Source organism: Phalacrocorax carbo, chromosome 3 (genome assembly GCF_963921805.1).
Source record: "Phalacrocorax carbo chromosome 3, bPhaCar2.1, whole genome shotgun sequence".
NCBI classification, from domain to species: Eukaryota; Metazoa; Chordata; class Aves; order Suliformes; family Phalacrocoracidae; genus Phalacrocorax; species Phalacrocorax carbo.
Window position 1 is genome coordinate 94,115,418 of NC_087515.1, and position 15,597 is coordinate 94,131,014.

Genomic DNA, 15,597 nt, shown 5'->3' on the forward strand with positions numbered 1-15,597 from the left:
TCCTGTCAGCTCTAAATGCAAGTGACAATCTCAAACTATCAGGTAGGAGCACTGATAGTTGCTCAGTCCTTTAAAGAAACAGTCCATGACTCCTAAATCAAATGAAGTCTTGCAGTAAGGAAAACAGAAAATGCATCCTGAGTTAACCTTGGCAATTCACAGTCGTGGAAAGGAGAAATTCTTAATGGGAATTCTTCTATCTGCCAGCACTGTACAGAGGAAACAATAGCACATGCAGACAATATTGGTAAGGCTCTGAAAAGTATGCCAGTGAATGCTCTAACTCTATTTTAATAATCTTCTGGTATTTTACTAATGTGCTATTTAACACTTTGGAAGAGGGAAGACCTTAGGTTTTCTATCTTTGTTCAGAAGCACAGAACAGCGTAGCTTCTTAAAATGCACAGCAGATAATCCAAATGCACTACAAGTTCTGTTCATTTAGCATTGATTTATATCAGTGGTCAAGTAGGTAAGTAAACATAAAACTAAATGTAGTACCTCAGTTTCTTGCTATTTCCCATCATGTTGAGGCCAATTGAGTTCCCTTTAAAAAGACTCAATCTTCCAGCTTTGCCTCGCCTTGCATATGTTTTTATGGAATCGCCACTGGTGCCAACAGCTCCAGGCCGACAACGAAGTGACTGTAACAACAGAATTCACATATATGAAAATATTTTTATAAAAGTTAAAAGGAAAAAACAAATTACAAAATCTTTACATAAACAATAATTTGGCTTCATTTTCAGACTGCTTTTGTACCAAATTTCATGTAAAATATACCCCATCTACACCCTTACTCACTAGGATTCCTTACTAAAAACATTAATATTTTCAAAGTATTATGGAGCATCTTCCAGTTGTAAGCTATTTCAGTATACATAAAAAATACAAGCATGTATTTTGCCTATGTATCTTCTCCTTTTATATATATATACACACATATATATATGCATTCAAAATTGGGAATCTGACAGTAAGCAATCATGGGATACAATGATTAATATTTTTAATTAAAAATATAATCCCATTAATGATGATTGTCTAAACTTAAAACTAGTTAGTTATTCATCCTTATATTTTCAGGATGCTATACAAACCAACAAGATCTACAAGAGCAAGAGGAACAAAAACATTAAGAGTAGGCAGATAGAGAGCTTGAGCATATGTTGCTAAATCAACATATAAAGTGAAAGTTTGTAATACCACACAGATGATTATGCAACATTGTTTAAGAACCTAGAAAGCTTTGAAGATACATTTTCACCACCAGATAAACAGAGTACTTACCTTTCTTTCTTCATTGGGACTGAAAGGCCCATCAGTGTCATCTATGCTGAGCAGATTTGCCTGGCTAGATAGGTGTGGGAGAGAAAAACAGATACACTGTAATGGAACAAAGCACCAGCAAAACATTTTAAACACAGAGGGCTTTTTTCCCTTCCCTCTTTAAATTTAAATGCATCACATACACATTGTATGTATACGCCTAAAACAACAGTAACATAAAGCGGGCAACATAGTCATCCAGATGTACTATGTGAACCTGAACTTAAGGTGTGCGTCATATTATTTCACAAAAAAAAAAATTAAAAGGATGCTATTAATTCAAAATAGAGAACATTACTGAACCTTCAATATTGTTACGGCAATGTTACTGACATCATGAATGATTCTATACAACCCTATGCATAAATTGAGTCAAATACTAAATTAGCCTGTAAAACATAGTCTTAGTTTTTCATGTATATCAATGTTAAAGTACATGGTTTAAAACACAGTGCTTTAGGAGAAGTGCTTACATATAACCAAGTTTTATCCCAAAGCAACCACTGCCAAAATAGGTCTTCCTAAACCCAGCATATTAAGTTTGGCTCAACTGCTCATTAAAACATGTTTCTTTAGTACTTTTATGTCTGTAATCTCTAAATATTATAATGGAGAAGAAGACACAAAGAAAGAAACCCACCCCATGATACTGTGAAAATGTACTTTTTTCAGTAATATGATTATTTGAGGATAATTGCTTAAGTATTTCAATTAAAACCCCAATCATACATTTTATACTGATAGCAGCTGGATTAGGCTAACACATTCTTGCTTCCAGGAGAAGCAACCTGCAGATAATGCCTTCTCATCGGTCCTGATAAAGTTACTCCTCTCTTGGCCTCAACAAAGTAATACAACTTCTGGCCAACTTGTAATTGCATGGTTTTGGGGTTTTCAATTAATATCATTCAGGCAGAAATTACTTCAAAATACAGGCAGCTATGCCAGGCGTTCCAAGGGAACAGCTACACAAGAGAAACAGTGATGGAGGTGAAGGTGGAAACACTTCTTAGCTGCAGGTATGACATGTTGACTGCAATATCCATAGTGACTTTAGCTCTTTATATATGAAAGTAACAACTCAGTACTGCCACCTCCCACTTTCCTAAAAACTTCCTCCATGCACAAGATTTCCCTTCATATTACCATTTATTACTCCACCTTATGTCCACAGACATCCCTATATCAAATAAAAGAAAAAAGTTCTTGACTCATAGGGTGAGAATTGCAGACCTTGAAGCTTCAGGAGATAAGATTGAGCACACAGTTGGTTTTGATATGGGAAGAAGGATGTAAATGCCAACACTTAGCCAGTAGCACTGTTGTATTTTCCTTTCATTTACAGACCACAACAATTCTAAGTGCATAATGGTAAAACAAACAAACAGCAGAGTGGATTGTCACTAATTTCCAATATGAAGTGTCACAAAGACAAAAGGGTATATTTGTACTTCTGTACAGACTATCATGGATATTAAAATTTTAAAATACTGTAACATTTTTTTAAACTCTTTTTTTGGGGATAGACTCTTCTTTCAAGGGAGACTCACTGAGCTTTCTCCACTCTTCATCAGAAGACAATGAGTATAACAATTTCAGAATTTTTCCAGATCCTAAAGAATAAAAAAAACCACTGCAGCACAGACATGAATAGCAACCTATGGTACCTGCTGCTCTGGCATTCACCTACTGTGTTGAACTAGCCAGAGCGTTTTACCTCTAGATATATTTTCCTTCTTCAGCTCCAGCTTGAAAAAAATCATGACTATTTTCAGAAACGCCCTTGTACAGTGGCTATACTTTTAGGGCTTCAAGATGCTGCAATACTGCAAACCATTTTAACAAAGGGTGTTTGGGTGGGTGAGCGAGAAGGTAACAGACTACAAATGAACAACACACTGAAAAAAATCCTTAAGTCAAACTGAACAAGAATAACTCTTATGCTGCAACTAAGATGATGTGACTAGAAAAATATTTTGGAATTTGATGTTTTTGAGGAACCAATATTTTTAGATTTTAACGAATGCAAAGTATATGCACCAGTACCAGCAAGACTGTTTTTTTCAGAGGGCAGAATACATAGCAACTGAGTAATGTCTATTTGCTTATGTATCACATGCTTACAGTTGCCTGCTTAAAAGATGCAATTTATACAGACAGGAAAAAAAAACCCACTGCACCACACTCCCACATACCAGACAATAGCATTTTAACATTACTGAAATGAAACCTCAGTGGTCTTGCTGGGAGGAGGCTATGCCTCCACACTTTGTCACTTTTAATCAGGGAACCAGAGAGAGAGAGATTTTCACATTAGAAAAATAATGCTAACTTTTCAATACTTCAATTAAAATTTTATAACAAATGAATGTTAAGTCTTTACTAAAATTAAGGAAAAGAAAAAAAAGTGATTTGGGTAAACAGTTCTTTTCAAAGGGGAGTTTATAATTACACATTCAAATTAAGGCATTGAACAAGAAAAAATTTTCTGTTTACTTAAATCTAATCACATTTATTTAATATTTTAAAACATTAAGAACTGTGCAATAGCTAGTTAGACACTTCAGTGTAGTAGACCATGTTTTTACTACTATCTACAAGCACCCCAAACTTTAAACCTCTGTTGATCACTGAGGTTACACCGCAATAAGCTGCAAGCATATTTCTACCAACCACCAACTGATTGAGACACATTTCAAATGCAATTGGAATTTCTTTCTGAAAACTCTTACAGAAGGCTGAAATATTTCCCCTCACAGCGCACTGTGTATGTTCTTTATTTTAAATTACATGGTGACATGCAGCACATTAAAAAAAAAAAAGCCCTGACATCAGAGACACAAGAGAAGCAGTGGTATTATTCAACTGATGCACAATGCCATCCTGTTAAATATAACCTGAACTAAAACTGCTAAAAATTAAGAACTGAAGCTCTGAACAGGAAGTTTTTTATCAATTTAAAGGCTATAGTGCCTTACTAACAGGGTCATAAAAGAAGCATAAAACTTCTGTAAATATGGGGGGTTTTTTTGAGAAAGGAATAAAAAGGAAAAAAAGTATTGAAAAAAGCTAAACAGAAGATTAAAAAAGTATCACTGCTTTTCCAGTCAGGAGTACAAGTGAACAAGCAGTTTATTCCCCTAAATAAAAGGAAAAAAAATTTAAAACTTTTGGGAAAAAAATGTTAGTTAGCAAGGACACCATAGTGCAAATAAATCAGACCGACCCATTTATTTGTATTCAGCTTTTTGATAAGGCTATTATTGAACAATTCTCGGTGGAAGGCCCAAGTCTGGACTATTAAAAAACAGTGTAACAGCCAAGAGAATACTGCACCCATCAGTTTACAAAACCACTGTGGGGCATATTGAGACATATTTCAAAAACTTTTACCCAGATATTAAAAAGGAATATAAGTTATCCAAGGCACTTTAATAACAATCATCTGTAGAACTAGAAAATATCTCATAACATGTTAATTTCAGAAATAAATTTAATTAATATATTACTTTGGCCATGTTTGCATAAGTTTTCCATCCTTTCATGTCTTCTGCTATATAAGATACACATCATTTATGCTGTGATGGTCTACATAGGTTTCAGTGTTCTGTTGTTCTATGTAAAGGTTCCTCTCCTGTGTGATCTCCAAGCACAAAGCAAGAAAAGGCTCAAGACAGTTGCTATCATCTTGATTGCTATTTTAAGTAGATCAAATCTTGTAAATCATCAAAAGCATTACTTTTTCAAGTGGACTGAAGATTATCTGCAGGCATTTACTTCAGCATAAGGTACTTGTCAATTACCATTTTGAATTTCTAACTCTAATTCCATGCCAAGTATCAACTCCAGCAGCATTTAAAAAATGTATATATTGTGTTGGGTAATCATTAATTCTTCAAAATCTTCTTCAGTTTACAGAAGTTCTTTACTCTTTTTGTGTTCATTACTTGACATCTTACCATTATGACACAGTCCATCTAATTCCCCAAATAAGTTAAACGACACACTTCTTTTAAAATAATCTACCTATTCTAAGAATTGCTTTGGTCATTAGCCACATATTTTGTGTTCATCTCACTGAGGAAAGATAATCCAAGCAGACATCCAGTATTGACCAACAACATTAGCACAGATCTCATGGGGTAATACAAGAATACACCCAATCCTTTAAGTGCTGGAATGTTATTCTTGGGCCAGTTCAAAACAAACTTACAGTGTGTCTCCCATTAAGAGGGCAAAAAGCTGTGATAAGGTCAGACACTAAAATGCTAGTGCCTCAACAACAAGCATGAGATGCATCCAGATGCTTGCTTCAGGTTTACCGCTTTCTCCACACAGAAATGCAGCAAGTTACAAGCATTGCTAGTAAATATCAGCAGACCATAGCAAATAAGATGATTTTTTTACAAAAAAAAAAATGCCAGAATACATACTTATTGCACAGTATACTCAAAATACCAGGGACACAAAGCTTTATGCTGGAACATTTCTATGAAATAAAGCTGCCAATCTTTGACATGTTCTGCTAAGGGTAGTAAAGGGAATTTAGAAAGAAAAAGACAATTTCCTGTCAAATAATTTGTTTTCTAAAGATTCCCTTCTGTCAGTATTTTTTTATACAAAGTCAAAATGTATCTGAAAAGCAAAATACACAAATAATTTCAAAATGCTCAAAGCTTACAAGGCCATTAAGGAAAAAAAAAACAACAAAACAAACCAAACCAAAAAAAAGTGTTACTAAAACTAGATATGTGGGCAACTTACAGTATACATCTGTTTGGAGTGAAGTTGCCTGAAATATCAGAGGATGGGTAAGATAAAAAGGCAGGATCTCCAGTTTAAATCCATTTTTAACTACTCTTTTATCTACTACTTCCAGATAAGATTCTGCATAATTCACAGGTTTAAAAATGAATTACTCATGTGAATAGGTAACAGTATTTCAATACTGGATATGGGAACACTCTTTATTGTACACAATATTTGAAAGTAATGAAAAATCTCTCAGAAACACTGCCTTAAAATCAGATACAATTATATAAAACAGATGTTCCATAATCAGTTTTCAAACCTTTTTTTTTAAGCATTGCTACATTATACATATCTCACTCTGCATTCTTAAGTCAACATCAGCCAGAGGCAGATGGAAAACAGCAGTAAATTACTAGAAAAAAAAAGCTTCTATGCTTACAAAAATGAATTACTTTTATTTCTAAAGACAAGTAAAATGCAAATACTAAATGTAGTGTACGTACTGCCACTATGCTTAAAACATATTCCTGTGTACTAGAAACGGATGTAAAATTGCTAAGAAAAAAAGCAAGATTAATCTTAAAAAAATAAACACCCTTAGTTAGAGAACATTTTAAAAAATGGCTTTAACTTCTGATACAGCTTTGTTTTGACAAAAGCTCTTAATGCTTACCTCACATTTCAATGCACTCCAGAACTCATTTTTAATGACTAAAACATCATATTTCTTAATATTTTTGTAAGATTACAGCATAGCCTACTGCTGCAGCTGAAGTAGTTATGTGTCTACTTTCCTATCTCCCTTCCAACACACAATATTTGGCAGAATATTACCTATTAAAAATGCAACTCCACAGTGGTCTCTTTAGACCATTAGAGAGGTCAAGATATAAATTCATGTAAGAGTTTATTTTTGTACTTAACCACCAGATTCAGTTTCTCCTTACTAGAGAACAATAGCATCCTCTTTAAACTTGCAAGTCCTACTCTCCAAAAATCTAACAACAAATAAACCTAACATGCATTCTTCATGCATGAAAGTTGTTCTTTTAATAATTCATTAGTATTTTTGGATATAAATACATTAATACCAAGAAAACATTTTAGTAACAATAAAATGTCACAAGGACCAAGTATGTATTCAAACTACACACATAGGGTTTACATTTTAGTCAAAATCCAAATATACTAAGTAAAGAAATTAATGACCAGGGAACAAAAACAGCTTTAACTCTACCCAGTGAGATAAGCACAAGGGAGAAAAACCTAGTCTTCTAAGTAAGTTTTAATTTTAATTTTATATAGACCTACAGCTACTGAAGTACCTTAATCATAACTGTGAAGTACTGAGTAGCATCACCACTAAATGGAAAAGTTGAAGCTGCTTGGATAGCCTACCTTTCCATTTCCTTATTCTGCATGTTAACATATTTCTCGTCTGTGTTCCTTAGACTTACGCAGTAGCTCCAAAGACAACTGCACACTTTCAAAATGTACCATGCCCTATGTTGTTAAGCACCATGTTCACAATTAAATTTACATTATAATGCATTTTTATATGGCAATACTATTTAAAATAATCACTTCTTTGAAATATTTTTCTTAACCACTAAAATTTTAAGATATTATATATTTTCTTATTAATAAATTTTAAAAAGTATTTATTTATAAATAGACACTTATACTTTCAATAGCCTAGATAAAAGCATCCTTACTCTTTCTCTGCATCTCCTTCACTTTCTTCTGCATGATCAAAGCTCCAATTATTTTTAAAACCTCCATCTCTCTTGGACTGTGATCTATCCAAAGCTGAAATGAGAACAAGTTAAGATAAGTCTTGATTTCAAGCTGAGTTTCAGGCAAAACAAAGTAGAGGAGTAAACCATATATATATATATATATATATTCCCCAATTATTTTTTTTATGTCAATGTTTAACTATCATTTGACAAGGTAAGGTCATCAATGCAGTGGTGCCCCATTTTCCTAAATAAATACAAGTGAGTATCTGTCAGCATCTTGATTACTAATATAACAAGTTAGCAAGCTATTAAAAATTACATGAGGTAGTTTTACAAGGATTTCAAGTATTCTACTGACACTTGTAAATTCAAGGTTCCTTCTCTGATATGAACTATATGCCATATGCAGAAAGCGTCCTAGAATTTATCATTTAAATGTCTGATACCCAAGCCCATATTTTAGTTTCCATATAAAAGCAACAGTTCTGAACTGCCCCAAGTACAATTTCAGTGAAAGATGCTTTTTTTAAAACAAAAATTCAACACGTGACACTGACCTGAATTAACATATGATGCTAATTGAAATGTCAATGTTAGCATCAGCTGGGTAAAAACCCAAACTTTCTGAGAACATTCACACTACATCAAATTTCAGATTTATCTGCTGCAGTATCTTACAGTATGGAGATTTTCATACAATATGATGGCATGGGGATATTCGCAAGTGAAGGAGGTCCAGAGCATGGAGACAGCACTCATGAAGGTAAGGCACTGTTCACCCCTGGCCCTAATTACTGTGACTAAGAGCTGTCTCACACAAATTCTGTATGACAAACTATGCGGCAGCTTTGATTTTGGTATAATGTAAATGTGTCATTTCTTATTATGTTTTTCTTTACATAGTTGGAAATGAATTTAGAAATAATGAATGCAACTCTATGTTTTGACAGAAAAGAAAAAAATCACAACCAACAACAGATGTCTAGGGTAAAGTAAACAGTGCACACAGAAATATTTATTGCGTATTCAACCTCTGCTTCCAGCTACTTGCGTCTACTGAGGACTTCCTGAGCCACGGGTGATATTGTTGTGTTTAACAGCCTTTGCTAGCATTTTTCTTCTTCCCACTTCCTTTTTTAATCAACCCTACTTCACAGAATCAACAGCATCTTGCAGCAGATAGTACCTCAGCTTAATTATACATTACATGAGTAAGTATCTCCTTCTGTTTGTCCTGATTCAATCTGGCATCTTTTGCTCCTACTCACTATTCTACTCCTTCAGTTTTTGTACTTTGGAAGATAGTAATAAGTAATCCTTCCCTATTCACTCATGATTGCATAGATCTCTGTTGTGTTCTTTCATGGTCATCCTTTTCCCAGGAAGAGAAAGAAAAAAAAAAAAACCTGAGTCTTTCATTTTTCCTCATACAAAAACTGTTTCATGCCTTTAAGTCACTCTCAGTGCTTCTCTCTGAACCTCTTCTAGTCTACTGTACCCTTTTTGAGATGCGATGAGGATACCAACACTAGGAGGAATGTTCAAGATGCATACGTGCCATGAATTTCTACAGAAGCAGTATGATGTTTCTAGTTTGTTCTTTATTCCTTTCCTGATACATCTTAACATTGGATTTGCTCTTTTCACTGCTGTGGATAACTGGGTTGATGTTTGTGTACTCAATAATTCCATCTTTCACCCATGGTTGGTAAGAAACAGTCCACAGTCAATCACTGTCTACAAAAATTCTCTTTCCTACTTCTTATTCACTTAGATTACTTGGCATTTACCTACACTGAACTTCATATACGATTTCAACCCGCATAACCCAAAATCTGAGCATCTGCAATAGCTAAATAGCTAGCCATTATACTAACCCTAGTAAAGTTTGCAACGTCTACAAAATTTGTCACCGCACTATCACACCCTTTCTCTATATCTGTGCACCAATATTAACACAGAACCTTGTGGAATTCAATGGGTTACTCCTTCTATTAACAAAATGAGCCATTCTAGCCCTCTCTTTCCATCTGTTGCCCGTTGTTCCTTATAAAATCTCCCATTTTATCCAGCGGCAACTTAGCCTCTCCAAAAGCCTTTGGTAATGGACTTTACAGAGGGAACGATAACATTAATTCCAGTTCTCCCATTTTATCTAGCATATTTTTCTAGGTTTCTTCACACAAATAAAGCAAACACTTTTCTTTGTATGGGGTTTCTTTTGCTTCTTTTTCTGTTTAAATCAGACTATTTGGACATGGTTTTCTACACCAGTTCCTACCTTAGTACTACCAACTTCAGTAGAAGACACTCTTTTTTTTTTTTATGGTTTTACCCACTGAGTCTAAATTACATAAAACCATGTGCTGCTCCACACATATCAGCCTCCCCCCACTCCAGGTGCCACAAGACTGGTTCTACTTTCATTTTGAGAAAATCCATCCCCACTGCACAGAACTCCCTCTCTGAAGAGGGTATTTGCAGATGTTAACTCCTCTTCCCTGCACATTTTTTCTGATGTTGCAACTGTCCATTTTTGTGGCCCTGCACCTGCAACAGAAGATGCTACAGTTTCCATCACGTGCATCAATGCTACCAGCTCTTCTGTTGCATTCTCTACAAGTCTTCAGATATGTTATAAAGTTTGCTGTCTCTGCTCCCAAAAGACAACTCACCACAGATTCTGCCTGCTGTCATAAACCCAGCAACCTATTTGTGCAATAAACCAGTCCACCACTACAGACCAGCTCAGCTGTCCATGGAAGAATAGTCTTAGTATCCCAGCTCTGCTCACTCAATTCTGGATCAGTTTCCACTCTTTTGCATTCTTGGTCCTATCAAAAACACAAATCTAGAAGTATGCCACCATGTTAGCCAGATTGTTCACCTGAGTTACATGATCTGAATGGTCGTTTGGTATCTGAGTCTATACAGGATTGTTGGGGTTTTTTTCTTTAAACGGGCATAGAAAGTCATCTGTCATACAGGCTAAGTTTCTAACTATTTTGTAGTAAGACTTAAGTTTGGAACTTCTATGTTGCAACTTTTACCATGTATACTACCAAGACCTTTTTAGTCAGCAAGATACTTTCATACTCAGAAGGTAAATAAATACAAATAAGCAGACCTGGCTCTAAGATATTGAACCAATAGAATTCAATTGCTATGCCCCTGCCCAAGAAAGGCAGCACGCTGGAACAGATTTCACTAGCAATGACAAATCATTTTTCCTCCCACTATAAGCTCCCTTTGGTGCTGTTATACCAAGGGAGATTAGCAATTCTGAGCCCCAGAAACTAGATGGAATTCAAACAGACATCTTAAACAGGTGTGTCTGTTTACATAGATCACTGTTTTTTTAAACATGTGATCAGTTACATGTCATTTTTAAAAGGCCAAGTAAAAACATTTGCTGAAAAAACAATTTGTATTTTAGTTTTTATTAAAACATTTATGGCATTATTAATCACATCCTGAAGCCACCCCTTTTAAAAATCCCCATACTGCCTTTTTACACAAAATCCAATTAACAAATTTTGGATTACTAAATAAAGTATGCTTGTAGGAAGGATGGCAGAAAGCAGATTAACACCTTTAAGTTACTGCGTGTGGACACTGTTTTAGAAACTCCTTCAGCAGGAGTTTCTATCATTCGACAGTGTCATTAAGCAATTCCAAAATGGGAGGAAAAAAAGTTCACAAAGAATCTCCATGAAATAAGAGCAAAGTGGATCTTTTTTTGCAAATGTAACTTTAAAATTCTGTCTAAAACACTGAAGAGTAACATATGCAGTATTTAATGAAGTCCTAGTGTCCAACAGAAGACATCATCTTAGAAGATATTTTTGCATGTCCTGTACCCTATGCTCTAAGGCCAAGCATTCCATATGAATCCATATTACGGCTGACCAGAAAAACATTCCTTTTTATTGGTTTGGATATAGTGCTGTATTGGGTTTGCATGGCAAGGTTTTGGTAGCTGGGGGGAGAAGAGACGGTGCTGCAGAGGTGGCTTCTGTGAGAAGCTGCTAGAAGCTTCCCCTGTGTCTGCCAGAGCCAGTGCCAACCAGCTCCAAGATGGACCCACCACAGGCTAGGCTGAGCCCATCAGCAATGGTGGTAGCACCTCTGGGATAATGTATTTAAGAAGGGGAAAATAAACTGTGCAAAAGGAATTGCAGCCAGAGAGGAGTGAGAATATGAGAGAGAAACAACACTGCAGACACCAAGGTCAGTGACGAAGGAGGGGGAGGAGGTGCTCCAGACACCAGAGCAGAGATTCTCCTGCAGCCTGTGGTGAAGACCATGGTAAGGCAGGCTGTCCCCCTGCAGCCCATGGAGGTCCACAGTGGAGCAGATACCCACCTGCAGCCCGAGGAGGGCCCCATGCCAGACCAGGTGGATGCCCAAAGGAGACTGTGACCCTGTAGGAAGGCCGCACTGGAGCAGGCTCCTGGCAGGACCCGTGGCCCCATGGTGAGTGGAGTCCACGCTGGAGCAGGTTTGCTGGCAGGGACCCACGCTGGAGCAGTCTGTTCCTGAAGGACTGCACCCCATGGAAGGGACCCAGCTGGAGCAGTTCACAAAGAACTGCAGCCTGTGGGAAGTACTCATATTGGAGAAGTTCATGGAGGACTGTCTCCCATGGATATGACCACATGCTGGAGCAAGGGAGGAATGTAAGGAGGAAGGGGCAGCACAGACAATGTGATCACAACCCCCATTCCCCATCCCCCTGAGCCACTTAGGGGGAGGAGGAGGTAAAGAAGCTGCGAGTGAGGTTGAGCCCAGGAAGAAGGGAGGGGTGGGGGAAAGGTGTTTTTAGATTTGTTCTTATTTCTCCTTATCCTGCTCTGATTTGATTGGTAATAAATTAAATTAATTTCCCCAAGTCAAGTCTGTTTTGTCCATGATGGTAATTGCTAAGTGATCTCTCCCTGTCCATATCTTGACCCATGATCTTTTTGTTAATTTTTCTCTCCCCCATCCAACTGAGGCGGCAAAGTGACAGAGCTTAGTGGGCACCTGGCATCTAGCCAGGGCCACCCACCACAGATGCCAGATGCATTTACTGTCTACAAGGAAGACCAACTTTTCTAGGAAAGCAACTTTTTCATATGTATCACTGGATTGCCAGGAGAACTCCCCACCACCCCTGGAATACAGAAGTGAAGACTTTAAGGTTTCTATTACAACACACAGAAGCTTGTACAAGTCTTCAATCTGCTGAGATCACATATCTTTCTGTGTTTCCAAGAACCACCCTAAATATGAAACCCAAATCAAAGGTCTGGTTCAGGACCAAGGAATTTTACCAGGAGGACCTGAAGTTTACATTCATTTTCCCTAGTTACACAGGTCTGAAAAAAAAAAGAAATAATACAAGCCTCATCTCACAAATGCTTTGACCATTACAACCACAACCAACTTACCAGGCACTGCAGCATTCACACAAAAAATGCAAATTAATTTAAATTTGCTCAGAATCATTGCCTTTATCCGGACTCATATTTAAGTAAATTAAAAAGAATGCTGCTGAGCTTTCTAATCTGTTGTTCATTTAGAGTCATCACATATATTGTTAAGAGGATACGAGTGCTCATAAAAATCTGACACAGGAATATTTCAAAATTGTTTTCTTTTCCCCGTTGCTTTATTATTCTTTCAGATCGGCTTCTTCAGCCCTTTATGCAAAATAGCTTTTTATCTTCCAGCTTTGATACCATCAGGTCTAGTACATCAACTGTGTAACCACAGTGAGGTTGCATTTTCACATTCTGAAGCATTTACTACATGAACAGGTTCACACATTCCCCACTCCTCCTAAAAGCTGGGCCTTCTTGCTCCTGTCCTGCACCCTGCATACGTCAACAGAGCTGTTACTTCACTGAAAGCAAACCTGGGGAAGGAAAAAAACACCTTGAGCAGTGGGGGAGGGGGAAAATTATTTTTCAACCATATCAGTTCCCTCTTCTGTTCAACCACATTACCATAGCACAGCTGTGACAGCACAGCAGAGGTAAGGGGCATCCAGGAACTGAGATTGGTTTAGGTACTAAGGATACCAAAGAAATCTGCACAGAACTGTAACCTAACCTACATTTATAAATAGATCTAGAGATCTATAGCTTAAAAGATGCTTTAAGTTTCCTCTCCCTAAATTAGCTGCAGATCCAAAAACCTGTCAAAATCACTTCAAATAATAGGCAGCAATCATAAATTGATAATAAGTGAGATATTACATGAAGGACAGGGTTCAGTAGTAAATTTCTATGATATCAGCGTAATGGATACTAAGTATGCACATTCTTCCACACATGAAGGCAATTTAATTCTCAGATGGCTAATTAAAAAAACCCCACCCTTTTAAGAATGTGATGTCACCAGAAAACCAGTGACACGTACGGAGCATCCACTCCTGGACAAGAAGCTTGCAAAGAAAAAGCATTTATAAAAGGTCTGTAGTTCAAAGACGGTAAATCATCTGCCTATTCTGATAAATTACTTTTTAATTTTTTTTTTCCTTCAGGACTTTCATACACATTGGGTTGCTTACAGTGCAGAATATCATGTAGAATGACCGGACTCAAGAACACAGAACTGTGTAAGTTTGATCATTTGCTGAATTATGTTTAACATCATCTAAGTATTAACAAGGAGTAATAGGAGGATAAAGGATGATAGAGCTTTGATGTATGTCAAACATTTTCTTTGCAATGTCTTTCAAGGTTTTCCTGGCAAGACAGCTGTGGTAACCACACAACAGACAACTAGCGTTTCTTGACCTTTTCTACTGATTCTCCCAATAGAAATGTACACATGCCAAAGGATGCTGCCCTTGTGATAGCATCAGAAAACAACGCAAAAGTACTTCAAGAGGGCTTCTTTATTTACATCAGCAGCAAAAAGAATGCCAAGGAAAATGCAGGTCCACTGCTCAATGATACAGGAACCTAATGACAAAGGACACAGAAAAAAACCTGAATAACGCGATCCTTTTATTTTTGCCCCTCCAGATTTCACTGGTAAGTTCTGCCCTCTGACCTCCCAGTTCCCCAAATCTACCAGCAGAATCTGTGGGAATGCACCATCACCCATTATTGAGTCAGATATGATTAAGGAACACGTAAGCCAATTGTACATGTATACATGTACATGTATAAGTCCACAGGATCAGACAGGATGCATCTGATGGCATTGAGGAAGCTTGCCAATGTAACTTTTAGGTCACTCTACATTATCTTTAAAAGGTCTTGGCATGAGAGAGGTTCCCAATGACTGCAAAAGCATCATACCTATCTTCAGGATGGGCCACAAGGATGATCTAGTGAACTGCAGGCTAGTCTGCTTCACCTCAACCCCCACAAAGGTTATGGGTCAAATCCTCCAGGAACCCATTCCCAGACACATGATGACAAGAAAGTTAACAGCCAGCATGGATTTACCAAGGGCAAGTTATGCCCGACTAAACCAACTGCATTCTGCAGCGAGATGGTTGGCTGTGTAGGTAAGGGGAAAGCAATGGGTATTGCAAGGCCTTTGACATGGTCTCCCACAAGGTCCTTATAGCAAGACTAGAGAGACATGGACTGAGTAAATGAATGAGAAGGTGGGGAAAACCAGCTGGATGACCAGGGTCAAAAAGTGATGACTAGCAGTACAAATCTAGCTGCTGGCATCCCTCAGCGACCAGTACTGGAGCCAGTAATGTTTAATGTCTTTGTTAATAGTCTGGATGTTAGGACCAAGTAGACTCAGCAAGTTGGCAGACGAT

The 15,597-nt window shown here is 37.1% G+C and overlaps 1 protein-coding gene across 7 annotated transcripts in view; it reads right to left on the reverse strand.

The window, feature by feature from the left end:
• SENP6 (SUMO specific peptidase 6) overlaps window positions 1-15,597 on the reverse strand; it is a 94,700-nt gene that overhangs the window by 53,276 nt on the left and 25,827 nt on the right. For all 7 annotated transcript variants that reach the window (XM_064447780.1, XM_064447783.1, XM_064447785.1 and 4 more), the window contains exons 2-4: window positions 7,797-7,890; window positions 1,291-1,354; window positions 502-644 (exon numbers count right to left, since the gene is read on the reverse strand). In XM_064447780.1, the coding sequence (XP_064303850.1) occupies window positions 502-644; window positions 1,291-1,354; window positions 7,797-7,890 (301 nt within the window). The remainder of the gene's footprint in view (window positions 1-501; window positions 645-1,290; window positions 1,355-7,796; window positions 7,891-15,597) is intronic.